This window comes from Colias eurytheme, chromosome 7 (assembly GCF_061535395.1).
Source record: "Colias eurytheme isolate Ceu_HAF_F1 chromosome 7, ilColEury1 Martin Lab GWU primary, whole genome shotgun sequence".
NCBI lineage: Eukaryota > Metazoa > Arthropoda > Insecta > Lepidoptera > Pieridae > Colias > Colias eurytheme.
In genome coordinates, this window is record NC_142986.1 from 2,189,156 (window position 1) to 2,212,696 (window position 23,541).

Here is a 23,541-nt window from a genome sequence, read left to right on the forward strand (position 1 = left end):
AATATGTACCACGGGCGAAGCCGGGGCGGACCGCTAGTTTTCTATAATTTTAGTTAACTTTTTTTGTTTCTTTGCCTTCCCGAATGTTCTATTCTCGTTAAAGACGTTTACACGTGGCCAATTGAACAAGTATATAGAACTACTAAATTATACCCAAAATATCTGTAGCTTTTATTAACTTATATTTCTTAGCATAATTACGTGGAGTCTCCTTTCTACAAGCAAATATCATTCCATATTTTCTTTTCCTAGAAACTCCGGTCTGTCTGTATTGTTGGTGTTTATTTTGTATGAAAATGTTTGAGTTTGAGTGCGCTTATTATCACTTCCTTCATCTGAATAAGCAGCACCGTATTACCTAATACCAAGTATTACCATTATTATAACAAAGCGTTTTATAGTTTGTTTAGAACGAATTCATTATAAGCATATGGTCTGATTCAAAAGAACTCTATACGTCTATAACCATTTGCAAGTTGCACGCTGATATTTTGATAAAAAATTGTTTTAATTCATTTTTAAATTTTAAGTAACATATGCAATGCTTTTTTTATTACCGGTCAGCCCGTGTGAAGCGGTGAGCGGCTACCATACTGATAATAACAATTTATTTAGTTACAATTTGCAGCGCCTGACTGAAAAGTGCATACAATACGAGAATAAACGACTTTGCCGCATTGTACTCAAAGGGAAAGTTTTCTCATTATTCAAAGATCTTCGGAAACAAAACACGAGTGTCGTCCAGCGCCACTATAATAATGGTGATCTTAAGTTTATACAGGTAATGTGATAGATATTTGTTTAATAACTGTAAAGTTTAAATGCACTTTAATGCGTAAATTATTTTCTGCATAATTAGGTATGCGGACAACTTATTTTTATTATTTATGGTATGATGTATATTATGAGGCACGTATCTCACCAGATACTACAACGTCTTCTACAGTCTTCATAACGTTATCAAAACGAATTAATGATATCTAAAAATATGGAATAACAAGATGTCTCCAGACTCTACAGGGACTCATCGTATAAATTGGAAAGTCTACGAGTCGGTCTACGAGCTCCATTTAAATTATTATAAATATCAAACTATGTAACTTTAATTCAATCTTACTAAGAACAAGAAAAACAAACCTTAACGAATACAACCCACAAAGTTTTATTAAATTGTGATGTCATAAATTTAAATCAAGATTTATTACCTGAAACTATACTTCAACGTAGTAATAAAACAGGCAATCTCTAACTAAAGGAGGCTTTGTTTATAAGGACCTCTTGCGGTCGCGTGTAAGGGAATATCAAATCAAACTGAAGTACTTTTAGACGACACAATATTAAGATGTCAAGTATAAAAATGTCCTTTGAAGGCATTAGACACAGACCAATATCCCACAAATATGTAGAAATTATTTATTAAAGAAGGAAACCGTGCGTTTATAGTTACCTATGTATCTGCCAAATTTAAAGATGAAAGAAAAACCCATGGTAAACCATTGAGATAATATTACTACGTATGGAGGAGACACCACGAACAAAATCTGTGCGCCATTTTTTTGCTCTAACTTAGTTTTAAAAATTATTATCTAGTTAGGTACCTACTTACCGATGAAAAGTTATGTTAGTCACTTTTCCGTATTATTTTTATTATTAATTGTGCAATATCGTAACACACACGAAGGCATATTTGATGCGTTTCACTTTAAAACAAATAAAAAATGAGCGTGCAGTTAAGCCATATGGCTTATGTTGAGCGGAACATAAGTGACGTAGGCGGTGTCGTCTCCATATGTATATCTCAATGTGGTAAACCTGTGTTATGTAAAATAAATGTTTTTTACATACAATAAACTATATTGTTATATCAAATAAGAGTATTCATCTGTAAATAAATACATAATTTAAGAGTGAAAGCATGGATAGATATATAATCTTTATTATAAAAATATCATTACTTTCTGAACACAGTAGGATACTCCTATACTTAATTAAAGGTAATTACAGTTATTTCTGCTGATAATTTATTATCATATTGTACCCGATTTATTAGTGTGATAAATATAAGAAATTATGTTATCCTAATATACCCGATATTGTCGTATTATTAGGATTATGTTAATTACAATTTTCCACTAAAAATAAAGATAAAGGAAGGTGTAGACAACCATTGAATTCATATGTTGGAGATTTTTCTTATGTTAAATGATCTCTTCTTTTTATAGAATAACTAGTAGTCCGCCCCGGCTTCGCCCGTGGTATCTACATGTTTAAACTATCCTATCTCTCAAGTTGGATCGAACTGCACATGGTGTGCGAATTTTATTATAATCGGTTTAGTGGTTTAGGAGTCCATTGAGGACAAACATTGTGACACGAGATTTATATATATTAAGATGATATTACTACCCTTGATTCTCACGGAATATTACTTTATAATTGCTCATGGTATATTATTGCTCATTTCGATTGGATAAATATCTCAGAGAAATGAGCAGATATCTTTCAACGCTGAAATAGAAATAAAATTTTAATTCTTGTCTACACCAGTCCACCTCTCAATCACTCATTAATAAATTAGCAGTTCTTTTTAATAATCTAGCTCCAACACTTTCAGGTTACAAAACCATGAGCTCTATTGCATTGTAATAAAAGTTACATTTCCATACACCTAATTCGATTTTACAAAGTTGTAATCGAAGGGCTTCAGGCTTCAAAGGAGTTTGCATCTTGTTCGACATGATTTCGATGGGTACTTAAAAATTTTATCCATTAAAGCAGTATCGAGGGTACCTGACTGAGGCAAGGGATTTAACTTGTAACAACTTAAGTGATGTCCAAGTGCTTTCAAAGGTTTTTACGCTGGAAACCATCAATTTGTTCTATTAATTTCTCATTATTGGTGGCGGCGAGGTCAATGTATCAGGGGTGTTTTGGTCAATTAATTTATGCGCTAATTGGGTAGGTATTTCGTGTGATGAATAGATGTTTAAGCTGGTATATAGATGTGTGTGGTAGTATTTTTTCCATGAAAAACCGTAGCAATCGATGCCCGTTATTACTACTAAACATGAATTTTTCCAACACTTTTTATACTGAAGTCTTTGAACTCATTCTCGCTTTGTGAAACGAAATATAGCAATATTTTAAAGATTGTCTACTTTGTTGGCATTGCGATATATCCTGGAAATAATGAATACTTACCAAAAATACCCAGCCTCAGTAAATTTCGTTACCTTCGTTGAAAATTTGTCAATTTTACCATGGGCGAGGCGGACGCCATCAATTAATGACAAAGCACACAATATTCACCTTCATTTGTGCTGGAAAAATTAAATATGTAATAACATCTGTAAATCATACTGTACCATATTGTACCACATTCAACGCAAATAAATAATTTGAATTGAATCCATTTCTAAACTCAGTCAATTGACGAAGGAGATAAAGACCCACGGACTTCTTTAAAACACTCCATTACCACAGACTAATAATAATATACTACGTATCCATTACTTCATTACTAGCTTTATCCAACATGTTCATCAGCCAATACAATAACCAATAGATATGTTTAATACGATACAGTACATGAGGGAAGGGACCTATTAAGGTAATCGACCACGTGCCTGGACGTTACACGACAGCCTGCGTGTTTCGAATTGATAACTAGCTGGAACAGGAGTGCGTTAATTCAAGATTTGTGTATGTATGGGATTTGTGAAGAAGTGTAAAAAACTCTATAGAAGTATTAAATAATATCTACTATATAAAAATAAGTCGGGTTTTCCTTCCTGACGCTATAACTCCAGAACGCACGAACCGATTTCCACGGTTTTGCATTCGTTGGAAAGGTCTCCGTGAGGTTTATAGCAAAGAAATGGTGTCTCTGGTGGCGAAACGGAGTATAAAGCACCATTGCATGGGTTATGTAAAAAGGCAGCGATCTAACATTACAATCTTTTTTCTTTAATTTTTTAATACATAATACGCAGGTGCATTCATGTGAACTTTTGAATATGACTGAACCGATTTTGATGAGTTTTAGACTATACGTAAATCAAATCTTGGAAGGATGTTATATAAAGATTGTTATACACATTTATATTGTAGAGCGGTAGCTGTACGAGATAACGTCCAGTGAATGCAACTGAAGTCTCAGACGAAAGGCATCAATTAATACTTGAAAGGTATATTAATTATACAAATTAATATAACCCTTTTTATTGAGTTTTAAATTTACATTATGACTATCCTTCAGCCAGCTTGACGTCGACGACCCCCAAAAATTGATCCACTTATCATTTAACTAAAAAAAACATTTAAACCTGTCCCACATCCACAAATTATAATAAACAATAAAATTAGTGTAATGACACCAATCCGGAACATTACGCAAGCCAGAGGTTAAGTTACATAAGGTTACGTAACTTCCTCGAGACTGACATTGGTGACTTTCACTGCTTATAGTGATTCACAATGTTTAAACAGTTTATAATAATGCAGGGAGTTTTAACGGGTTAAAAATGTTTATTCTAGTATTTATTTCAATATTTTGAGCACTATACAGAAAGCGTATAATCTACAAATCGCAATTTAATTATATTTAACATAATTTGTTGAAAAACGTTTAATACTCGTTTAAAATGAACACCCAACAATTCGATTGCTATTTTAAATAGTTTGTGCTGAACATTGTGTTATTCCAGTGTCTGGGTCGTTTGTTAAATATATACAGCCAACCACGATAGTAAATTGGAAAATTATTGCAAGCCTAAGGGTATGTGGATGTAAGTGATTTTTTTAAATATATAGGGGCTCTACATATACTCTTTGAATGAGCTATTCCTACAGGTTCTAATTAGGATACAATCAAAAATAAAAAATATCCTACATTATTAATTAATAATTATCTTTCTACTGATGTAAGAATTTTCTATCTCGATTTTTTATTCGAGTACTTTTTATACATATGGTAGAGCAAACAAAATGACAAATGGGTCACCTAATCGTTAGTCACTACCACCCATTACCCCATTAGTTATTATCTATACTAATATTATAAAGCTGAAGAGTTTGTTTGTTTGTTTGTTTGAACGCGCTTATCTCAGGAACTACTGGTCCGATTTGAAAAATTATTTCGGTGTTAGATAGCCCATTTATCGAGGAAGGCTATAGGCTATACATCATCACGCTAAGACCAACAGGAGCGGAGCAATGCGCGGTGTTGTATGTTCCGCGGGGAACAGCTAGTTTATAATAATAAGGCAACAAAACAATCTGTATATTGTAATAATCAAAGTTATATAAATTCCTTATCCATCAAAAAATATCCAAAACGTAATCATCACAATTCAATAGGTAATGGATGTGGGCAATTTGTACGATTGGAAGCACGCATCATATTACCAAAACATACAAACCCTTGACCTTATTAATCCTTACATTTGTCGGAATTGAAACAAAATCCACCAAAATCAGCCACTAACGAGCATATTGATTCCTTATAATATATTTAACCAATTCAATATTCAATAGATTGTAAAGATATGAGGAAATCTCTCATTATTACCATAGAACATGTAGAAGTGCTTTGTGATATTACACAAATCACCCGTAATGTGTTTCCTTATTTGAACGTATTTATTATTTATTCATGAAAAAAGGAAAGAATTTGATGGAGACGGTAATAAGCTAAAAATTAAACGTGAAGGAAGATAAAGGACTTTTTAAAACTTAAATTCTAAGGATGGATAGATGCTCCCTTCATTACGATTAACTTAATAAGAAAAATGTGATGATAAAATCCTAAACCTTAAAATAGTGCTGCAGTCGTAAATCTGCAGTCTTGATGGCCAATCGCAGTGAACAAAATCTAAACGAATGTATTTATTGCACTAAACTATAAAAGAAAATAATATTATACAATATTGAGAAAATTGTGCTCTACCTACAATCTACATCTGAATGTAACCGAGCCCTTATTAAATTAATAAAAAAGAGCATGTGTGTCGAGCACACGTGTCAGTAGTGAAACTTCTTTGGCAAGATTCAAAGATACCAAAATCAGGCGACTGCATGACGAGACGGTATTGCCATAACGCGACCTTGAAATTTTACTCTCAACGCGCCTAAAGAAGTGTCACTTAAAAAATAATTACGTTGAATACCAATATTTACTTAATAGTTTGAATACTATTCTATCCCTTTAGGAGAGTCACCACAGATGTTAAAACATTAAAATAATAGATATACATACATATTATCATATCTACACAGGAAAAATAGCTCTATGTCTAGACACAGGGCTATTTCTCTTGTCAAAAGTATGTGACCCACATAGGGAAAATGCATCCCAAAAAACAATCAATGATTATCACATAATATTCATAGCCATTTGGTAGTGACAGTCACTTATGTGGTAACGAGCGTGTCGAGAGTGGTGGCCAGTTGCAATATCGTGGTGAAGTGAGGTGGATTGTTCCAAGCAACGGTAGGTTTTATTTGCAAAGAAATATTGTGTGTTTGTGCTGTGTTTTGTTTTAAGTTATTTTTGTGCGCCTGCGCATGTTTATATGGATTTGTGTGAAATTTTTAATTTCTAATTTGTGTGCTACCAAAAATTATGAAAAATTAGGTCACAAGAAAACAGTCTAAATTACTACTCATCATCTATTAGGTATCAAAAATTGATATTTCGTTTTCATAAAAAATTCCAGAACTAAGTTACAATATTTTTTTACACCTTAAAAACATTTGTATTGCGAATAATTTTAACATAATCATAATCCTTAATTACAGTAAGCACCTTCACATTTTTGCAAAGAAAACCTTCTCACTTGACTCCATAAGTCAAATAAAATAAATTTGTGCTTGTTAATTAAATCTTTTCCCTTAAATTAAAAAGCCTTATAAATACAAATTAATCCCCAAAAGATAAAAGACTTCATTATTTCCATTATATTGGTATTAATTGCGCATTGGTGATTAAAAATTAATTATCTCTCTTTTGAAATTAAAATATATCATCTGTGGTTACATTTTATGTACAAAGGGCAACTTGTATATTACCTTAACCTGAATCTTGATCAATACATATATATCTGTGGTGTTTGGTATACCAGCTCGTAAGTGCAAAAATGGCCATTTTTTGTTTTCTGGCCATCTATACTTATAAAAACTTCCTCTTTCGTTTGGTCTATGTCACATAAGCCTACTGATAGTAGAAATACCTTAAATAGGTTGTATCAAAATCCATAAGTACAAAAAAAAATATTTTTGTTTGATACAAATATAATATATATAATATACATATACTTATCACACTAGCTATAAATAACGTAAGGTAGATACCTATACGAGTAATAAATGTTTAGAAAATTATATTAATTGTATGCAAAAACCTTCAAATCACTAATTACCTTTTAATTCCCATTTGCATTTCCCATAAGCACGAAAACTATAATTATAAATTTTACAGAAAACACTAAACTTCACGTTAATTATTTGTTGCAGTGTTTCTTACTTAACAACAAAAATTATGTCGATAGTTAAAATCTTTATGGATATTATACTAGTAGATATTGTATTGACTGCATTTTTGGCATAAACCATGAGAACGGAAAGCAAATAAATCTTTCTGCTTAACCCACGCATTTTTACTCTAAATTATTCTTCGATAAAAATATATATAAAAAGGCTCTAACATATAACGAGTATTCAGTTTAATTATAATAGCAGTTTGATATAATGATCAGCATATTACCGTTCTACTGCAGAGGATTAACCAGCCTTATGAAGGTTAAGCCTCAACCGCGCTCACAGCGATTTAGTATATTATGGACACTAAATTGTTTAAAAAGTCTGCTAATTATGTAGCGCTCTTTTTTATTGAAAAATATGTTTTTATTCTTTTCACACACTTTTTTTCTTTTCGCTCGAAGGTATAATACGATTATCTGTGAATAAAATCCCATGTTTAGTCAAAAGCTATTTTTCGATGCGATGTGTCATTATTATTAAAAATTATATAAATATAACCAAACTATATAAATAAAGGATACGTGCCTAAACTAATGTAGCTAGAATCTATATTGTACAAAGTTTATTACGACAATGGACAATTATTAGTAAAAAATAAACGTGTCAAATTTACAACCTTTTTTGAAGCAACAATCAAAAGTAGCAAATCACAAATCACTTCGAGTGCCCTCAAAAGATAAACGCGGGTATTTGAAGAAATTCAAATTAAGTCGCTTTACGCCTACCTGTGGGCTAATTGAAATGATTTCAATAACAAAGACCCTCCATCCTAATTGGCAATTTCGCTTCTAATGTAATTTTAATTTCCCTTAATTATACTTTTCACCTTTGCTCGTGTTTTTTGGCCATTCGATTGTAACATTTTGTTGCCAATTGCGAACCTATTGGTAAAGATGTGGCGTAAAGACGGTTCGGACTGAAGGCCTGTCTGACATTTTGTTAAATTAGTGTTTGTTAGTGTGTGTGCTGTAACAGTGTTGTATACATACGAATCAATTACGTATTGCTTATGTAGTAGGTTCGTGTGTAGGTTTTCTGTATTGAATTTCTAATGGAAACTTTGAGGCTTTCAGCCTTGTCTTATTGTAAAAACTATAACAGGTCACATTAAATTTTATGATTTAATTCTTATCTAAAGACAAGTAACATTTTACCACGTACGCTAAGTGACCTTATGATGAATCTATTCTTACAGTTAGTTATTTTTAGAAAAAATGTAGAGAGCTTAATTATTGAGTACATAATAAATTATCAAAGAAAAACTGTTCCATTCTAAAATATTTTAATTTTAAAATAGATCAAACCATTCTGCGATTGAATAAATAAATATTTAATCAATCATGCAAAAAATTTAATATTGCTTATAATCAAAATCGACCAGTAGATAATTATCACTATCACTACATAGTATAAAACAAAGTCGCATTCCCTGTCCCTATGTCCCTATGTCCCTATGTCCCTTTGTACGCTTAAATCTTTGAAACTACGCAACGGATTTTGATGCGGTTTTTTTAATAGATAGAGTGTTTCAAGAGGAAGGTTTATATGTATAATAACATCCATTAAATAGTGGAGAAGTACTGTTATATTTGAGGTTTCTAATGTGATGTCGTAAAAAATTACATTTTTTCCGCTTACATTGCAAACGCAGGCTGAACCCTACAAGTTTTATCAAAATAATGTACTAAGTATTATACACATTGAAAAGGTCTATAGAAAAGTCCGCGATGGTATATGTCTATCTCTTATGGATAACCTACAATAACTTTTTTTTGTCATTTACTTTTTACGACAAATAATGGCTAATTTTCGATGCGATTTTAACCAATACAGCATTAATCCTTAACCAATTAAATACCTTCAATACATTGTTCATTTAATATAGATCTATATGGGCCTTTACACCGTATGATTTAAGTGAATATTTTCGAAGATATTACAGATTTAAAAATTGCGGGACGTAGCGTTTGCGGCGGTACCGGCTGGCCGCCCGGCTATATACATACCTATTTTATACCCGTGTGCGAAGACGGAGCGGGCCGCTATTTTTTTATATACAACGTTCACAGTTTTCCTGTAGTTTATTTAGTATCAGCATTGCACCCGTGCGAAGCCGGGGCGGGTCGCTAGTAAACAGATAAACCGTAATCTACGCTATATTTTTACACGCTTTATATTAGCTTCACCTGTATGTTTGTTTGTAACCGACTTCTTTGGGCGCGATTTTGACCCACTTTAAACGGCCAGATTTCGTTCAAACTTTGTAGATTTATTGAGGACCGATGACAATACACTAATTTGATAAAATTTTCTATTTTTTAGTTCGGTTTTCTATAAAAAGCGTGTTTTTTAGTTTTTTTTAACTATTATTATTTGTTCGTTAAACTAGTTTTTATATCTCAACAAAATATATAGGTAGGTAGTAGCCACACAAACTTGCCATAATATGAAAATTAAATTTATGGGTCGAAAGTGACAAAGAAAAATTTAAGAAAATTAAAAGCTATTAAACAGGTATTACCTTAATCTTATGAATATCTGAAACTCCTAATCTAACTTTACCGAATACGTTTAATTTCAATTAAAACTAATTATTATATAAGCAGGCCATTGAAAGGTATACAAAAACATATGAAAGGTCACTGGCAGGCCTTGGTACATAATACATTGTACAATTAAATAATTAGTATTATTTTTAATTAATAACGGTGTGAACACATAAATGTATTGTTATAAAAATTTCTCGCAAGTATGTATGTTTAATCTTGTTAATCGAAAGTTCGATCGATACAATGTATTTACGTATTATATTTAAATTTTATCAATATTTTTTAGTACATAAAATAAATAAAAGAATCCTTTCGTAAGACATTCAATATTTAAATATTTTAATATTTCTTCATGTTAGCAAATAAAAGCTTTTAGGATAAAATTCAACTTGAAACATTACAATACGCCTTGAATAAATTCTTGATAAGGTTATTTTTTTAATCAGGACCCAAGAAGTGTTCACGTCACGTCACGTCACGTCCTGACTCAAAAAAAAACGTATAAAACTAGAATAATAAGTTTAAAGCTCTATATAGAATATATCTATTTACACCAAAAAACCTTCAACATGTTATATATTAAATGTAGACTCAATATAATTATGTAATATCTACTTCGACAAATTAATTCAAGTCTGACGTAACATGGGTAAAAACAGTAGCTGCACTAAGTATAAGATCAACAAAAACAGCAAACGGATATTCATATCATATTCAATCCATTGCTGATCATATACGAATCAATTTTCCATGAACCCATGTATTCCCAGCAATGTACATGGTGAAAAACGATATGTTCAGCTAAAAGCGCGGACAGCCTTTCACTTTCAATACTAACGTATAAATATACATGTTTTTACATCACATTGTCTCTCGGTTTCGTTTTCAATCTGTTTTGTGACAATCGATTGTGATGTGGGTAAATGACCGGTTCGATACGACAATAAACAATGGTCGTATGTAAAAAAATATATCCTTTTCTGGTTATTGTGTCTATGAAGACAATATTGTTAAAGATACTCGTACAAATTATGACGATAGAATATGTCATGTCGGAACTTAACGCCCATATAATATGCCTGCCGTCAGAACATAATATCATGAGGAATTATAAATAATTTGTAATTTAGACGTAAAATAAAAGAAATAATGAGTTTGATAAACTGCAAACAACTTCATTATTACTACAATCAATTATCCAAAAACGGTTAAAAGACTTACACGTTTTTGTAAATAACATTAAAGTACGTATAAAAATAAACCTACCTATGCAATAATATGTAAAAGTAGGTCAAACTAAAATACTCATCTAATCATAAGCTAAGCTACATCCGCCTAAATTACCTGATACCCAAAATCCTACCTTAGATAAATATTAATCACTAGCTTTCCACCCGCAGCTTCGCCCGCGCAGTCAAAGAAAAACCCGCATAGTTCCCGTTCCCGTGGGATTTCCGGGATAAAACCTATCCTATTTCCCGGGATAAAAAGTAGCCTATGTCCTTTCTCGGGTATCAAAATATCTCTATACCAAATTTCATGCAAATTGGTTCAGTAGTTAAGGCGTGATTGAGTAACAGACAGACAGACAGAGTTACTTTCGCATTTATAATATTATATCTTCTTATATATAAAAATGAATCGCAAAATGTGTTGGTAAGCGCATAACTCGAGAACGGCTGAACCGATTTCGATAATTCTTTTTTTATTATATTCCTTGAAGTACGAGGATGGTTTTTATGTAGAGAAAACGTAAATATGTACCACGGGCGAAGCCGGGGCGGACCGCTAGTAGTATATATATTATATAGTATGGATTACTAATATTTAAAACAATATGATAATAAATAGTATTTTATACGCTTTGATTTATCTACGTACAATTTAGCGTAAGGTTAGCAAGGAGTTCTATTAAGTGTTGTTCTGTAATTAAAAAATGATCATTAATGAAATCATTATTTATTAAAATGTATGTATAACCTTTACCAAAATGTACCTATTTATCTGTGCAGGATGCAGATTTTTTCTTAATCTTAGTCACTCTTAATGTTTTGTCGAAATTTTGCCGATACTAAAATATATTCAGTAAATTATATGCATGCGTGTGCATATAATATCATAAGGAACTACAGGCTATAAGTAGGAACTCGATGTATAATGGATTTTCCGTTAAACGATAGATGCAATTACGCAAATAGGTACCTGGTACATGCACACAAATACATTGAGGTATACTGGCGTCTGGCACAGAATATTATCTTCTGTGTTGTGTGTCTTATCATACAAATTCTATATGCATAAAATCGTGTCTTTTTGAGCAAAGTCGTCCTTCCCTAAAAGGACGAGACCGATTTTTATTATTTACTTTGCAGCAGCAGCAGCAAAGCAGAAAATACATATATCATACAGTACTTAGGGCTGATTTTTCAATCCTTGGTTAAAACTTATTCGTCGAATAATGTCTAAAACCATGGTAAAACTACCAGTTTAAAAACGTATTCTAATTGCCCGTATTTGGCAGTTTACGTGACATTTTAATATTATCGTGTAATACTTTATTGCACGGATAAGTTTTAACCAATCATTGAAAAATCGGCCCTTATATAAATAAATAATTTGGAAAATCCAAAAGTGCACGCCTCATAATTTTTTTTAAATAAATATTTATTAATTATTATTTTTGTTTATTTAATAACAATTAAACCACATCGAATCAGACCCTGAAAAATGAAAGGGTTCTATTCCTGAGCATACTCAAGCGTAAGAGAAAAAAAAAGACTCGATTAGTAAAGTATTTCGGTCGCTATCGTGTTAACAAGAAAAAGGATCCGCACATACAGACACACGGACGTCCAAGACAGAACTTTTTTAAACTGTTTTTTAACTAGTTTAAATAACAAAAATGACATCAAAAATATCATGAACGTTAAAAATAGTGTTTTTTCTTAATATGTGTGTGTATGTATTATCTTACAAGTGCAATGTATGATACATAAAGACATTTTAAGTTTGAAAAATCAGATGTTTTGCGCGAAGTGACAGTAGTACCCACCTCAACGCTTCGCTTATGAGGCGTGCAATACTTCTTATAATAATTCTTAGTAACATCGTTTGTCGGTTCATCTCTAAATGCTGCTATAGAATTGTCAAAGAATTCTTTGATTTTGTACTTCCGTAAAAGTGGGAGCTTCTGCATGCATAACCTTCGTATGTTTCGCTTTCAGTTGACTATAAACGATCCTTTGTCTTTGGTTAATGATAGTGAAGAGTAAATAGAATTGAAAGAAAGAAAGAAAGAAAGAAAGAAAAAAGCTTTATTGCCAACAAAAACTACTTACCTTAACTTAAAAAGTAGGTACACAGATATTAGGCAATCGGAACAGACTCAGCCATGCTGTGGGCTAACACCCGAACAGCGCTGATTTTCAGTGAATAGAATAAACATAGACATACTACTAATTACAAATACGTTATTATTATAAATAATCACACGCTAATTAGGTCATTAACCTTCGCTTCTCTAGTTTCACAGGTTTATTGCTACTTTTGTTTGTTGCAATTGTTTTATATAATAGTATAATTAGGCACATTATTTACGCAGAAAATCGGAACAATATGACTGTAAACATTGTCTTTAAAAACTGTTTTTTATCATCTAGGTAGTGAGTGAATTGTGATTTTCGTGGTAATTGTGTTATTAATAACGTACACATAAGTTTTGAAATATAGAATGGACATTGAAAACTATCACTACTCCCAAGCATAGGTAAATAAACTACAATCGAATCAATTTTTCATGGACTGGTATTGAATTTAAAACTAAATGCTTTCAATCATATCGTATAAACTCCTGAGACTTCCTGAAGTCTTTGAACTTAGTACAAAACATAGGATATACACATAACAGCAACGTTTTAGAATAAATTTACGACTGGTTTCACAACCGTTTTCACTAGGAAGTCAGGGTCTTTACCCTATCTTTCTTAAATGCTTCAAACTCGATTTAATCTTTCATAGAAATCTATATGTATAATACATTGTTATATAAATTTCTATCTATAATTCACGTATGAACATACATATAGTTCATACATGAATTAATCTATTTAACTAGTGTTTAAAATACCAAGTAATTTTTAAACTATAATATGAGAAGTTATGTGTGTGGATTTATGTGATGCGTCTGCGATGTTATATTGTTACATAATAGCAATTTAAAAGATTGTGTACTGTACTTTATACATCCATGTTCATAAGTTTGAAAATACGAACAAAACTAAGTGACTTAACAGTGAATGTTAGTCACGATCATTGTTATCAGTGATCGTAGATGAACATCAGAAATTTCTTGAAAGTCTAACAAAACGTATAATTTACTCCGAGAAAACAGACATTTATTAAAATAGAATACCTACGTAGTACAAGAAACCTCAGTAAAAGTCAAAGAACACGAAACAAGAGAGGCGTAAATTTTACCATCAATTATCATTACAACTTACATAATATGAATCCTCTTTAAAAGAAACCTAACAAGTTACAAAGGTGAAAGAAGACGCATTGGTTTTAATCAGATCGATAGATGTAGTGATAAGATAAGATAAGTTTCCACTAGAATTGATCTTCTAGTTCACTTCGAGCTTTTTCAACAGCCTAGCCCTTCCATACATTATTCATATACTATATCAAGACTGTATTAAACACAACAAATATGCATAAACGTAAGATTAAAATGTTCTAACCGAGACCACTTCGTACGACACTCAACATATTATTTAATCTCTTTGCAGAACTTTCTCCATTGCGCTTAAAAATGTAATATTGTAAACGACAAACCGTATAACAAATTTTTAAAATTATAATGTGTGTGTAAAGTTAAGTTTAGTGCAATCTTACGAGAGTATTAAACCAACAGGTGGAACTTATTATGTAACATTGAACGGACAAATTGAAGTTTTAATGATATAGTAAAACGTCGAGATTTCGAGGTTGAATTGTCCTTTCGTACTTTTAAATTCCTGTTTGAGTTCTTAAATTATTTATTCTTTAAATATATGCAATTTTACAACAATTTAAGAAGTTCTGTATTATTATCAAAACTTTATATTGAGTAGGTAGATGGTAAGGCTATGTTTTATCAGGTAATAGCTGTGCTCCGCTCCTGTTGGTCTTAGCGAGATGCTATATAAACTATAGCCTTCCTCGATAAGCGGACTATCTAACACCGAAAGAATTTTTCAAATCGGACCTATAGTTCCCGAGATTAGCGCGTTCAAACGAACAAACTCTTCAGCTTTATTTTAGTAAAGATAGATGAATACAGAAAATGCATGTTGTATTTATCGTTATCTAATGTAACAGTCAAATTATTTCGTGTTATCAAAATCAATAATTCATAAGGATGTAATAAACATACGATGTGGGAAAACATGATTCGTTATTGAAATAACGCAATAATATTGGTGTCAAAGACTATTGAAATCCAAGTGAGAAAGGCCTTTACATCATCGCGTGATGAATTTTAACAAGATGAGCGTATATTGCGTGAATTTTGTTTGTAAATGACTTATAGCATCTTCACACGATATTTATAAATAATTGCCAAAAGATCAAACATTTCAATTACGTTAGTATTATTTGATATTAATTTTCCGAGTTGTTGCTTGGATGTTGTAGCAATGGCTCTAATTTATTGACAATTTCAAGAAAACATAGAATGTGGCTTTGCAAAATATCGGCTTCTTGAAAAGCTTTTACTATATTTGTCGAATAATTAAGAATTATAAACAAATCCTGGAAAACTAGCATTGAACCGACGAAACAATTTCAAATTTCGTTTAGTATATATTTTCAAGCTTGCATTCCCTGACCTTTTTTTTCAATCTCTTTGTGTATTTTGCACGCCTCATAAGCGAAGCGTTGAGGTGGGTACTACTGTCACTTCGCGCAAAACATCTGATTTTTCAAACTTAAAATGTCTTTATGTATCATACATTGCACTTGTAAGATAATACATACACACACACATATTAAGAAAAAACACTATTTTTAACGTTCATGATATTTTTGATGTCATTTTTGTTATTTAAACTAGTTAAAAAACAGTTTAAAAAAGTTCTGTCTTGGACGTCCGTGTGTCTGTATGTGCGGATCCTTTTTCTTGTTAACACGATAGCGACCGAAATACTTTACTAATCGAGTCTTTTTTTTTCTCTTACGCTTGAGTATGCTCAGGAATAGAACCCTTTCATTTTTCAGGGTCTGATTCGATGTGGTTTAATTGTTATTAAATAAACAAAAATATTAATTAATAAATATTTATTAAAAAAAAATTATGAGGCGTGCACTTTTGGATTTTCCAAATTATTTTCGTCTATAGACATACAGTACCGGTCAAATGTGGCTACTTGACCACATTTTTTTACTTTTTCTTAGCTAACTTATTTATGTTAAACTTTTATTAACATTTTATGATTTGTTCATGTCATGAATGATTTCATCATTCACTTTTACTAGGTATTTCTTTAAAATATATTGAATCTGACATTATTTACAAATAAACGTAATACAGGTCAAGTTGACACTGATGTGGTATCTTGACCTTGCACATCAGTTTTCATAGGTAGATGCTTAACATTCTTGTTTTAGGCTAAGTTGCTATTATTTTTTAAGTCTTCGACTTTTTAAATATTGCAGCCCGAAGCTTTACAATAAACTGTTAGGCTCTGGCTACCTGGTCAAGTTGCCACGGGATTTGTAATGATTTCATACAAAGCATTACATGTCGGATAGGGTTGTCACAAACAAGACACAAATTTTAATGAACTATTTATTTATTAAACTAAATTTAATACATATGTATATGTATATTACTTAATACTTATAGGTATTTATTAATAGGTAAGGAAACATTTATTTTTCATTAGAAATATGCTAAATCGTTGTCATCAAAGAGAGTATAAGTATCTGGATTGTCCGAAATTTGCAGCAAATTTATTGATTTTACTATGCAAAACTCGAAACAGATAAAAAAAGGAAAAAATGCAGTCACGTTATTTTTTTGTGTCAACCCTAGGCGTCGGTCAAGTTGCCACGCAGCGGTCAATGGCAACTTGACCTAACCTGAGGCATCAATGCCCAAGCAAATATTTCGACAGATTAGCCTAAAATTGGATAGATCCCACTGTAAAATCAATCTCTAGGGTTTATTACACAACATATCAAAACTGTACACACCTGAGATGTGCAGTTTAAGCTCTACAAACATAATAATACTGACACCGGCAAAAGATCCTTAGTCACAGTCACACTTCGATACGTTATATTGCGAGAACCAACAGCGTTACCGCTTTAAAATTAAAATATGTTGCTAATTAATATTTTAAAAACCTACCAACATCGATACGTTAGGTCAATTTGCTTTCAATTCTACAAAATTTGATATTTTGTTGTTAAACGGAAGGTGTGGTCAAGTTGCCAAGTAAAGGTCAAGTAGCCACATTTGACGGTACTTTAACTATAGACAATTATGTGCATTGAGTATGAATGACGAATTGTAATTAAAATACAATTAACCAACGTTGCCAAATAGAATTACAAAACAAACGCGCACATGTGTGACCCTATGTCATATTATGTGCTATATGTGTGTGTATATAACATGCATGTACATATAATGTATATTCATTATAGACCGGACTCTCAGTGGAGTTTCGTTTGCAAAAATCGCGGACCTAAATCTGACTTCTGATATATATTGTATAGATCCCAGACATCCTATAGACAGATGTTGCCAACCAGTTTTGTGGTCCCCCTGCCCGCACCCCGGTAATTAAATATGGCATACAAAGAAAAAAATAAAAATTTCCAAAACATGCCGTGTGGGGTATCAAATGAAAGAACTTATTGAGTAGATCACGAATATATAGCATACTATATACATTTCTTACACTTTCTCTAAGATTTTTTAGAAAATTTACGAAAATGGTCCATTTTTGAGTTAACTTTAAACCACTATAGATTGAAAACTCATGAATATATTTTTTAAATTATTATTTTAAATAATTAACAATAGTCCATTGTTTACGATTCAATATTTCGTACAGTGAAATAGTTGCATGGGGGAGTGGGGGGAGCATTCAAAGATGGCGAGTATATTTTCAAGTTCATATAGTATATAGTTATTTTCATCAAATCCACCACATAGCTCACTTATATTATATTACGAACTATTGAATCATAAACAATGGACTATTGTTAATTATTTAAAATAATAATTTAAAAAATATATTCATGAGTTTTCAATCTATAGTGGTTTAAAGTTAACTCAAAAATGGACCATTTTCGTAAATTTTCTAAAAAATCTTAGAGAAAGTGTAAGAAATGTATATAGTATGCTATATATTCGTGATCTACTCAATAAGCTCTTTCATTTGATACCCCACACGGCATGTTTTGGAAATTTTTATTTTTTTCTTTGTATGCCATATTTAATTACCGGGGTGCGGGCAGGGGGACCACAAAACTGGTTGGCAACATCTGTCTATAGGATGTCTGGGATCTATACAATATATATCAGAAGTCAGATTTAGGTCCGCGATTTTTGCAAACGAACATCTCCTTGGAGCCTGCTCTATTAGGATGTCTTGTTCGTCATAGCAAAAGAAACGTTTTAACATTATTACTAATGGGACGCAATACTGTTATATTATGTCAGTCTTACAATAACAAAGATGTGTAACTCAAGATCTGGATGATGTTTGGAAAACAGTTTTTTTTCAGTGGGAGAGTGATGGCGTAGACATCGAAGTTACCCCCAAACGCACTTAAAATAATTTTAGGAATTAGTTTGACCAAATATAACATAAACAAAACTTGTACTTACTCCAAACTTTTTTGTTCAAAATTAAAACTTTACAATTACTACACTTTTGTTAAAGAACAGAATAAGTAGAGTTTTTTTATTCATATATTTTTAGAAACCCTCTATTCACAAACGTTTCTATTTGTTTCCAGGGTAGATAATAAATATAAACCTCTTTCCTTGCAAAATTTTAAGTACAGACTGAGTGCTTGGTAAATAACTACCATAAATGCTACAAGGTTACAACTACATTGTAGTAACCAAAGGGACGGGTCATTTTAACTGTAGACACAAATATAAACCCGAAGAGGTTATGACATGTCGAACTATTTCATCACTGCCTCTAAACATAGTATGCGTTATGTGTATACAACAACCTACTCATAAAACAAGTTGAAAAAATAATGTTTAATATTAATTATTTCTTGAATATTTCAAACTACACGTTATTGTACTTTATGTTGTAACAAAATATTTTTTACCGTTACCCAAAAGCAAAAGTTTTCTGAAATTTCACAAACAAAAACAACACAATTTATAAAAATGTTATGTAACTGCGTGTCAACAAAAAATAATATTTTATCCTTTCTTTTCAGATAATGAAGCTGTTCTGGTGCTGTGTTGCAGCTACATTACTAGCAACGGTAGTGCATGCTGCAATAGATGTAGAAAAGACAGTGAAACAAGTGCAAAGCATACTTAAATCTAACGACCTACTGCCAAGGTTAAGCAGAGAAGAGATTTTACAACTACTCAATGATATAAGAGAAGAAGACGCAAAGACAAGTACCACTCCTAAAATAAAACAAACAACGATACCTTATAAAAATGAAAACGATAATGAAGTTGATTCTGCTACACGACCTCTAGAATTTAATTTGGTGGAAGAAAATAAAGAGCAATTAGTTTCAGCTACAGCGACGCCGCCTAAAAAAGTGGAGAGCACTACAAAATCAAGCGGACAAACTTTAACTGTAGTTCTACCATATACGCCTAGAGATGGGTCGTCTTTGCAAGAATTATATACACGACCACCGCGTGTTGAAGTTGTACAAGAAAAGGTTACTCCGAAACCGGTTAAAACAGCGAAATCCATACAAAATAATTTCAAGAGCAACTTGATAAACAATGCAAATGTTGCTAGTAAGCCCATGATGGACTTTCCCGCAGAGTTACAAGCCTTTCTGGATGCCCACGGATTAAAAGGAAATCCGGAAAAAGATCATTTCCTATTACCATTAGATGGGTTTAAACCTCTCCCTCCTGCTAAAATCATAGATGGTAATGTGCAATTACCTGAAAATATTTTACTAGCATATGATTTAATTTCACCCTCTGATTTGAAAGCATCATCTAGCTCAAAAAATTCTCAAACCAGTTTCTTATTTGAACCTCTTCGACCGGAGTATCCATTTGAATTAGAAACATCAGCATCTGAATCAAAAGAGGAAGTGTTACCATTAGATTTACCAGTCCTCAGAAAGCCAAAATCCGTATCTCAACTTAATTATGAACCCATAGATTACGATTCCGTTAAAGTTATTCCTCTTAACTCTGGGCCAAATCCAATTGATCAAGATAGGGCATCGTTGGAAAGTGATCCAAGCAAACGACAGACTAATTCAACTGAAACATCAGAAAGTACAACTGTTGTAGAAACTACAACTGTTGCTTCGGACAGTAAAAGTGATGCGTCCGATTCGGCATCATTAGAAACAGATGCAGGTGCTTCGATTTCAGATCTCGAGGACTCATTTGGGGGTCCCGTACCGGAACAACCAGGAGATTCTGTACTGCCACCACCAAAGAAAAATGGCTTCTATTGGATGCTAGATTGGAATAGCTTCTTGGAAGTCGGTGACGGTGATAGCAAAGTAAACATCCGATTTGAACCAAAACTGGGCGACCCGCAAATGTTTTTGCCTGTCAACGTACCGTGATTGTATAAGAGGGATGAGTAACATTCTAGTCTAATGGGTAAAGGTTTTAAATGTGTATTTAAAACTTTGATAGAGTTTAATAATGTTAATTATTGGTGCAATGTACAGTCGGAATAGATTTGAATTAATAAGATATTTGTATTCAAATAAGAATGTAAATAGAGGATTTGTTGGTGTGATTGGGAGTGAAATGCTTTGATGGAATGTAAGCAAGCCGGTCACGACTGCTCGACCAAAGCGAGTTAATGAAAGTGAATGAAACGAAATCGTCGCATCGCGTGCAGCGATATATCGTCTTAGTGATATACCATTTGTACAGTTTTTATTTACGTACTCAGCGTAATAAATTCTTTATAACTTATATTTTGTTTTCATTTGCATCAGACACATTTAAATAATTAGTTTAAATTTAAAACACGAAGGTAAGTAATTATTATTTGAATGTATAGTGTATACCTAATTATTAAATTCTTTTAATCTGTAAAAAAATAGAAGTGAAAATTAAATTGTTGGTTACAAAACAATTATAACAAAAACAGAATACTATCTTGAACTTGTAAACAAAAACAACAGCTCATTATTACATCAGTTCAATTTCACTATTCAAATCTAAAGATTATTTCACGTAAAGCTAAATGACATATAGACCAACTGTGTACTAACAAACTTAGATGAATACTCATGAATATTCTATCAATGTCGAATTAACATTTGACCTTTAGTCGTGTTATAATTTTAGGACGTTCATCATCAAATTGCTTTGAAAATTTATATAATTTACATTCAACACTCTACAATTTACAGTTATTATCATAGTATTTTTTACTCAGTCTTATTCCCCTGTGATAATGAAGATTCATTAACTTTTTCTTAAATAAATTGAGTTTTATTATAATTAAACATTGACGTCTAGCACCCACGACTTTGGCCGCATTTGACCTAAAAATTGTTAAAATAACTTTCTCCTAAAATAAGAGCCTAAGTTACTCCTTATAATAGTTTCATTCATCTTACCTTCTTAATGGCGCATTTGAAATAGATCATAGTACAGTATGTACACAAGCCCTGGTACCCGAGACAGATTTATTTAATACGTCCATAAATACATATAAATCCTATGTTTTGAAATTCTTAAGTCGATAGTTAATGAAAACTGTACCTATCCTATTTTTAATATTTTGTGTAAAACTAAACATGTTATGCTTTGGGGTAAAACCTGTTAATCACTTGTTATGAAATAAATAAATAATATAAATTGTAGTTCTAATACGTAAGAGCTAAAAATTACAAAATTAAAATTACGTTTCGTAAACAAATTGCTTGCTTTTATTCTTTTATCCATCAAAGTCATTTGAGTTATTTCCAATTCTGTATCATTAAAGGAAGGGCTCCAAAATTCAAATAGCCATTGCTTACATGCTGTGGTTGTTCGACTTGCAATTTATTCTATGTAAATAATGTTTGTCCAGTATGTCGAACGCTTTGAAAAAGTACTCTATAAATTTCTCACCTTAACGTATCATTTTCATACTATTATAACAATAAAATGCTTATCGATGTTAAAGCCTAAAAACATTTGAGATCTCCAATTCTCGCTTACATGAACCCATATAGTGAATTGCCGTGGACATGCGCCAAACAGCAGCTGAACAAAAAGCGTTGTAACTCTGAACTCGAATAAAGTATGGAATTAGATCGGTTCACATTGATAAAGCCAACTAAATCACTTACTGGTCTAATTTTATATCTCGGGTTAGCACCTGGCATGCAGCCAGGGTCAACTGTGACCTATATCGGGGTAGCTTGAGCGTGAACCCTGCCCCCGTACCATGATGTCTTAAAGCAGTATTATTTCGAGTGTGGAAAAATGACAGCGCTATATAGGTCGTATAGCGCCATCACTTTCCCACACTGGAAATAATACTGCTATGAGACATTATGGTAACGACCCTGGTGACGCAAAGGTTCTACCGTCATTTCGATACGTTAGCGCTCAAATGTAGTGCCCGGCTTTTGGACTTAAGAAAATAAAGCGCAGTCATATTTACTGGCTCAAATAAAGCTGTCGCCTGAATGAGTATGATAGATTTCACTGCATGGCCTAATAATATATACAATGCGGATGGTTTACGAGTACTACGCAGTAAAGCGTATAGAAAATCTTAGTTAATTTTGAAAATGTACAGAATTAAAGAAATGTTCTGTTATTGGTATCGTCTAGAGATAAATTGCTTTTACAAATTTTGTACCTGCACTGATAGTATGTTTTAATAGCCACTCATAATTAAATAGGTAATTCTGTTGATAATAAAACAGGATATTGGAAGAGAGTATACAATAATAAGTCTTGCGAACTACACAATATTGTGTTATTATATATATTACTAGCTTTCCGCCCTCGGCTTCGCCCGCGTTTTCAAAGAAAAACCCGTTCCCGTAGGATTTCTGGGATAAAACCTATCCTATGTCCTTTCTCGGGTATCAAAATATCTCTATACCAAATTTTATGTAAATTGGTTCAGTAGTTAAGGCGTGATTGAGTAACAGACAGACAGACAGAGTTACTTTCGCATTTATAATATTAGTATGGATTAGTATAGTAATGTTGTCGTACATAAAAATGCTGAAGTATACGATACTAACCTATTAAAAT

The 23,541-nt window shown here is 32.1% G+C and overlaps 1 protein-coding gene across 1 annotated transcript; it reads left to right on the forward strand.

Annotated features, from left to right (window-relative positions):
- Positions 1-6,393: 6,393 nt before the first annotated feature.
- LOC149906899 (uncharacterized) lies at positions 6,394-21,247 on the forward strand. Its single transcript, XM_090103948.1, has 2 exons — positions 6,394-6,490; positions 19,545-21,247. Exon 2 carries the CDS (start codon positions 19,548-19,550, stop codon positions 20,886-20,888), a length of 1,341 nt encoding a protein of 446 aa, XP_089960074.1. The 5' UTR covers positions 6,394-6,490; positions 19,545-19,547; the 3' UTR covers positions 20,889-21,247.
- The last annotated feature ends 2,294 nt before the right edge of the window (positions 21,248-23,541 follow it).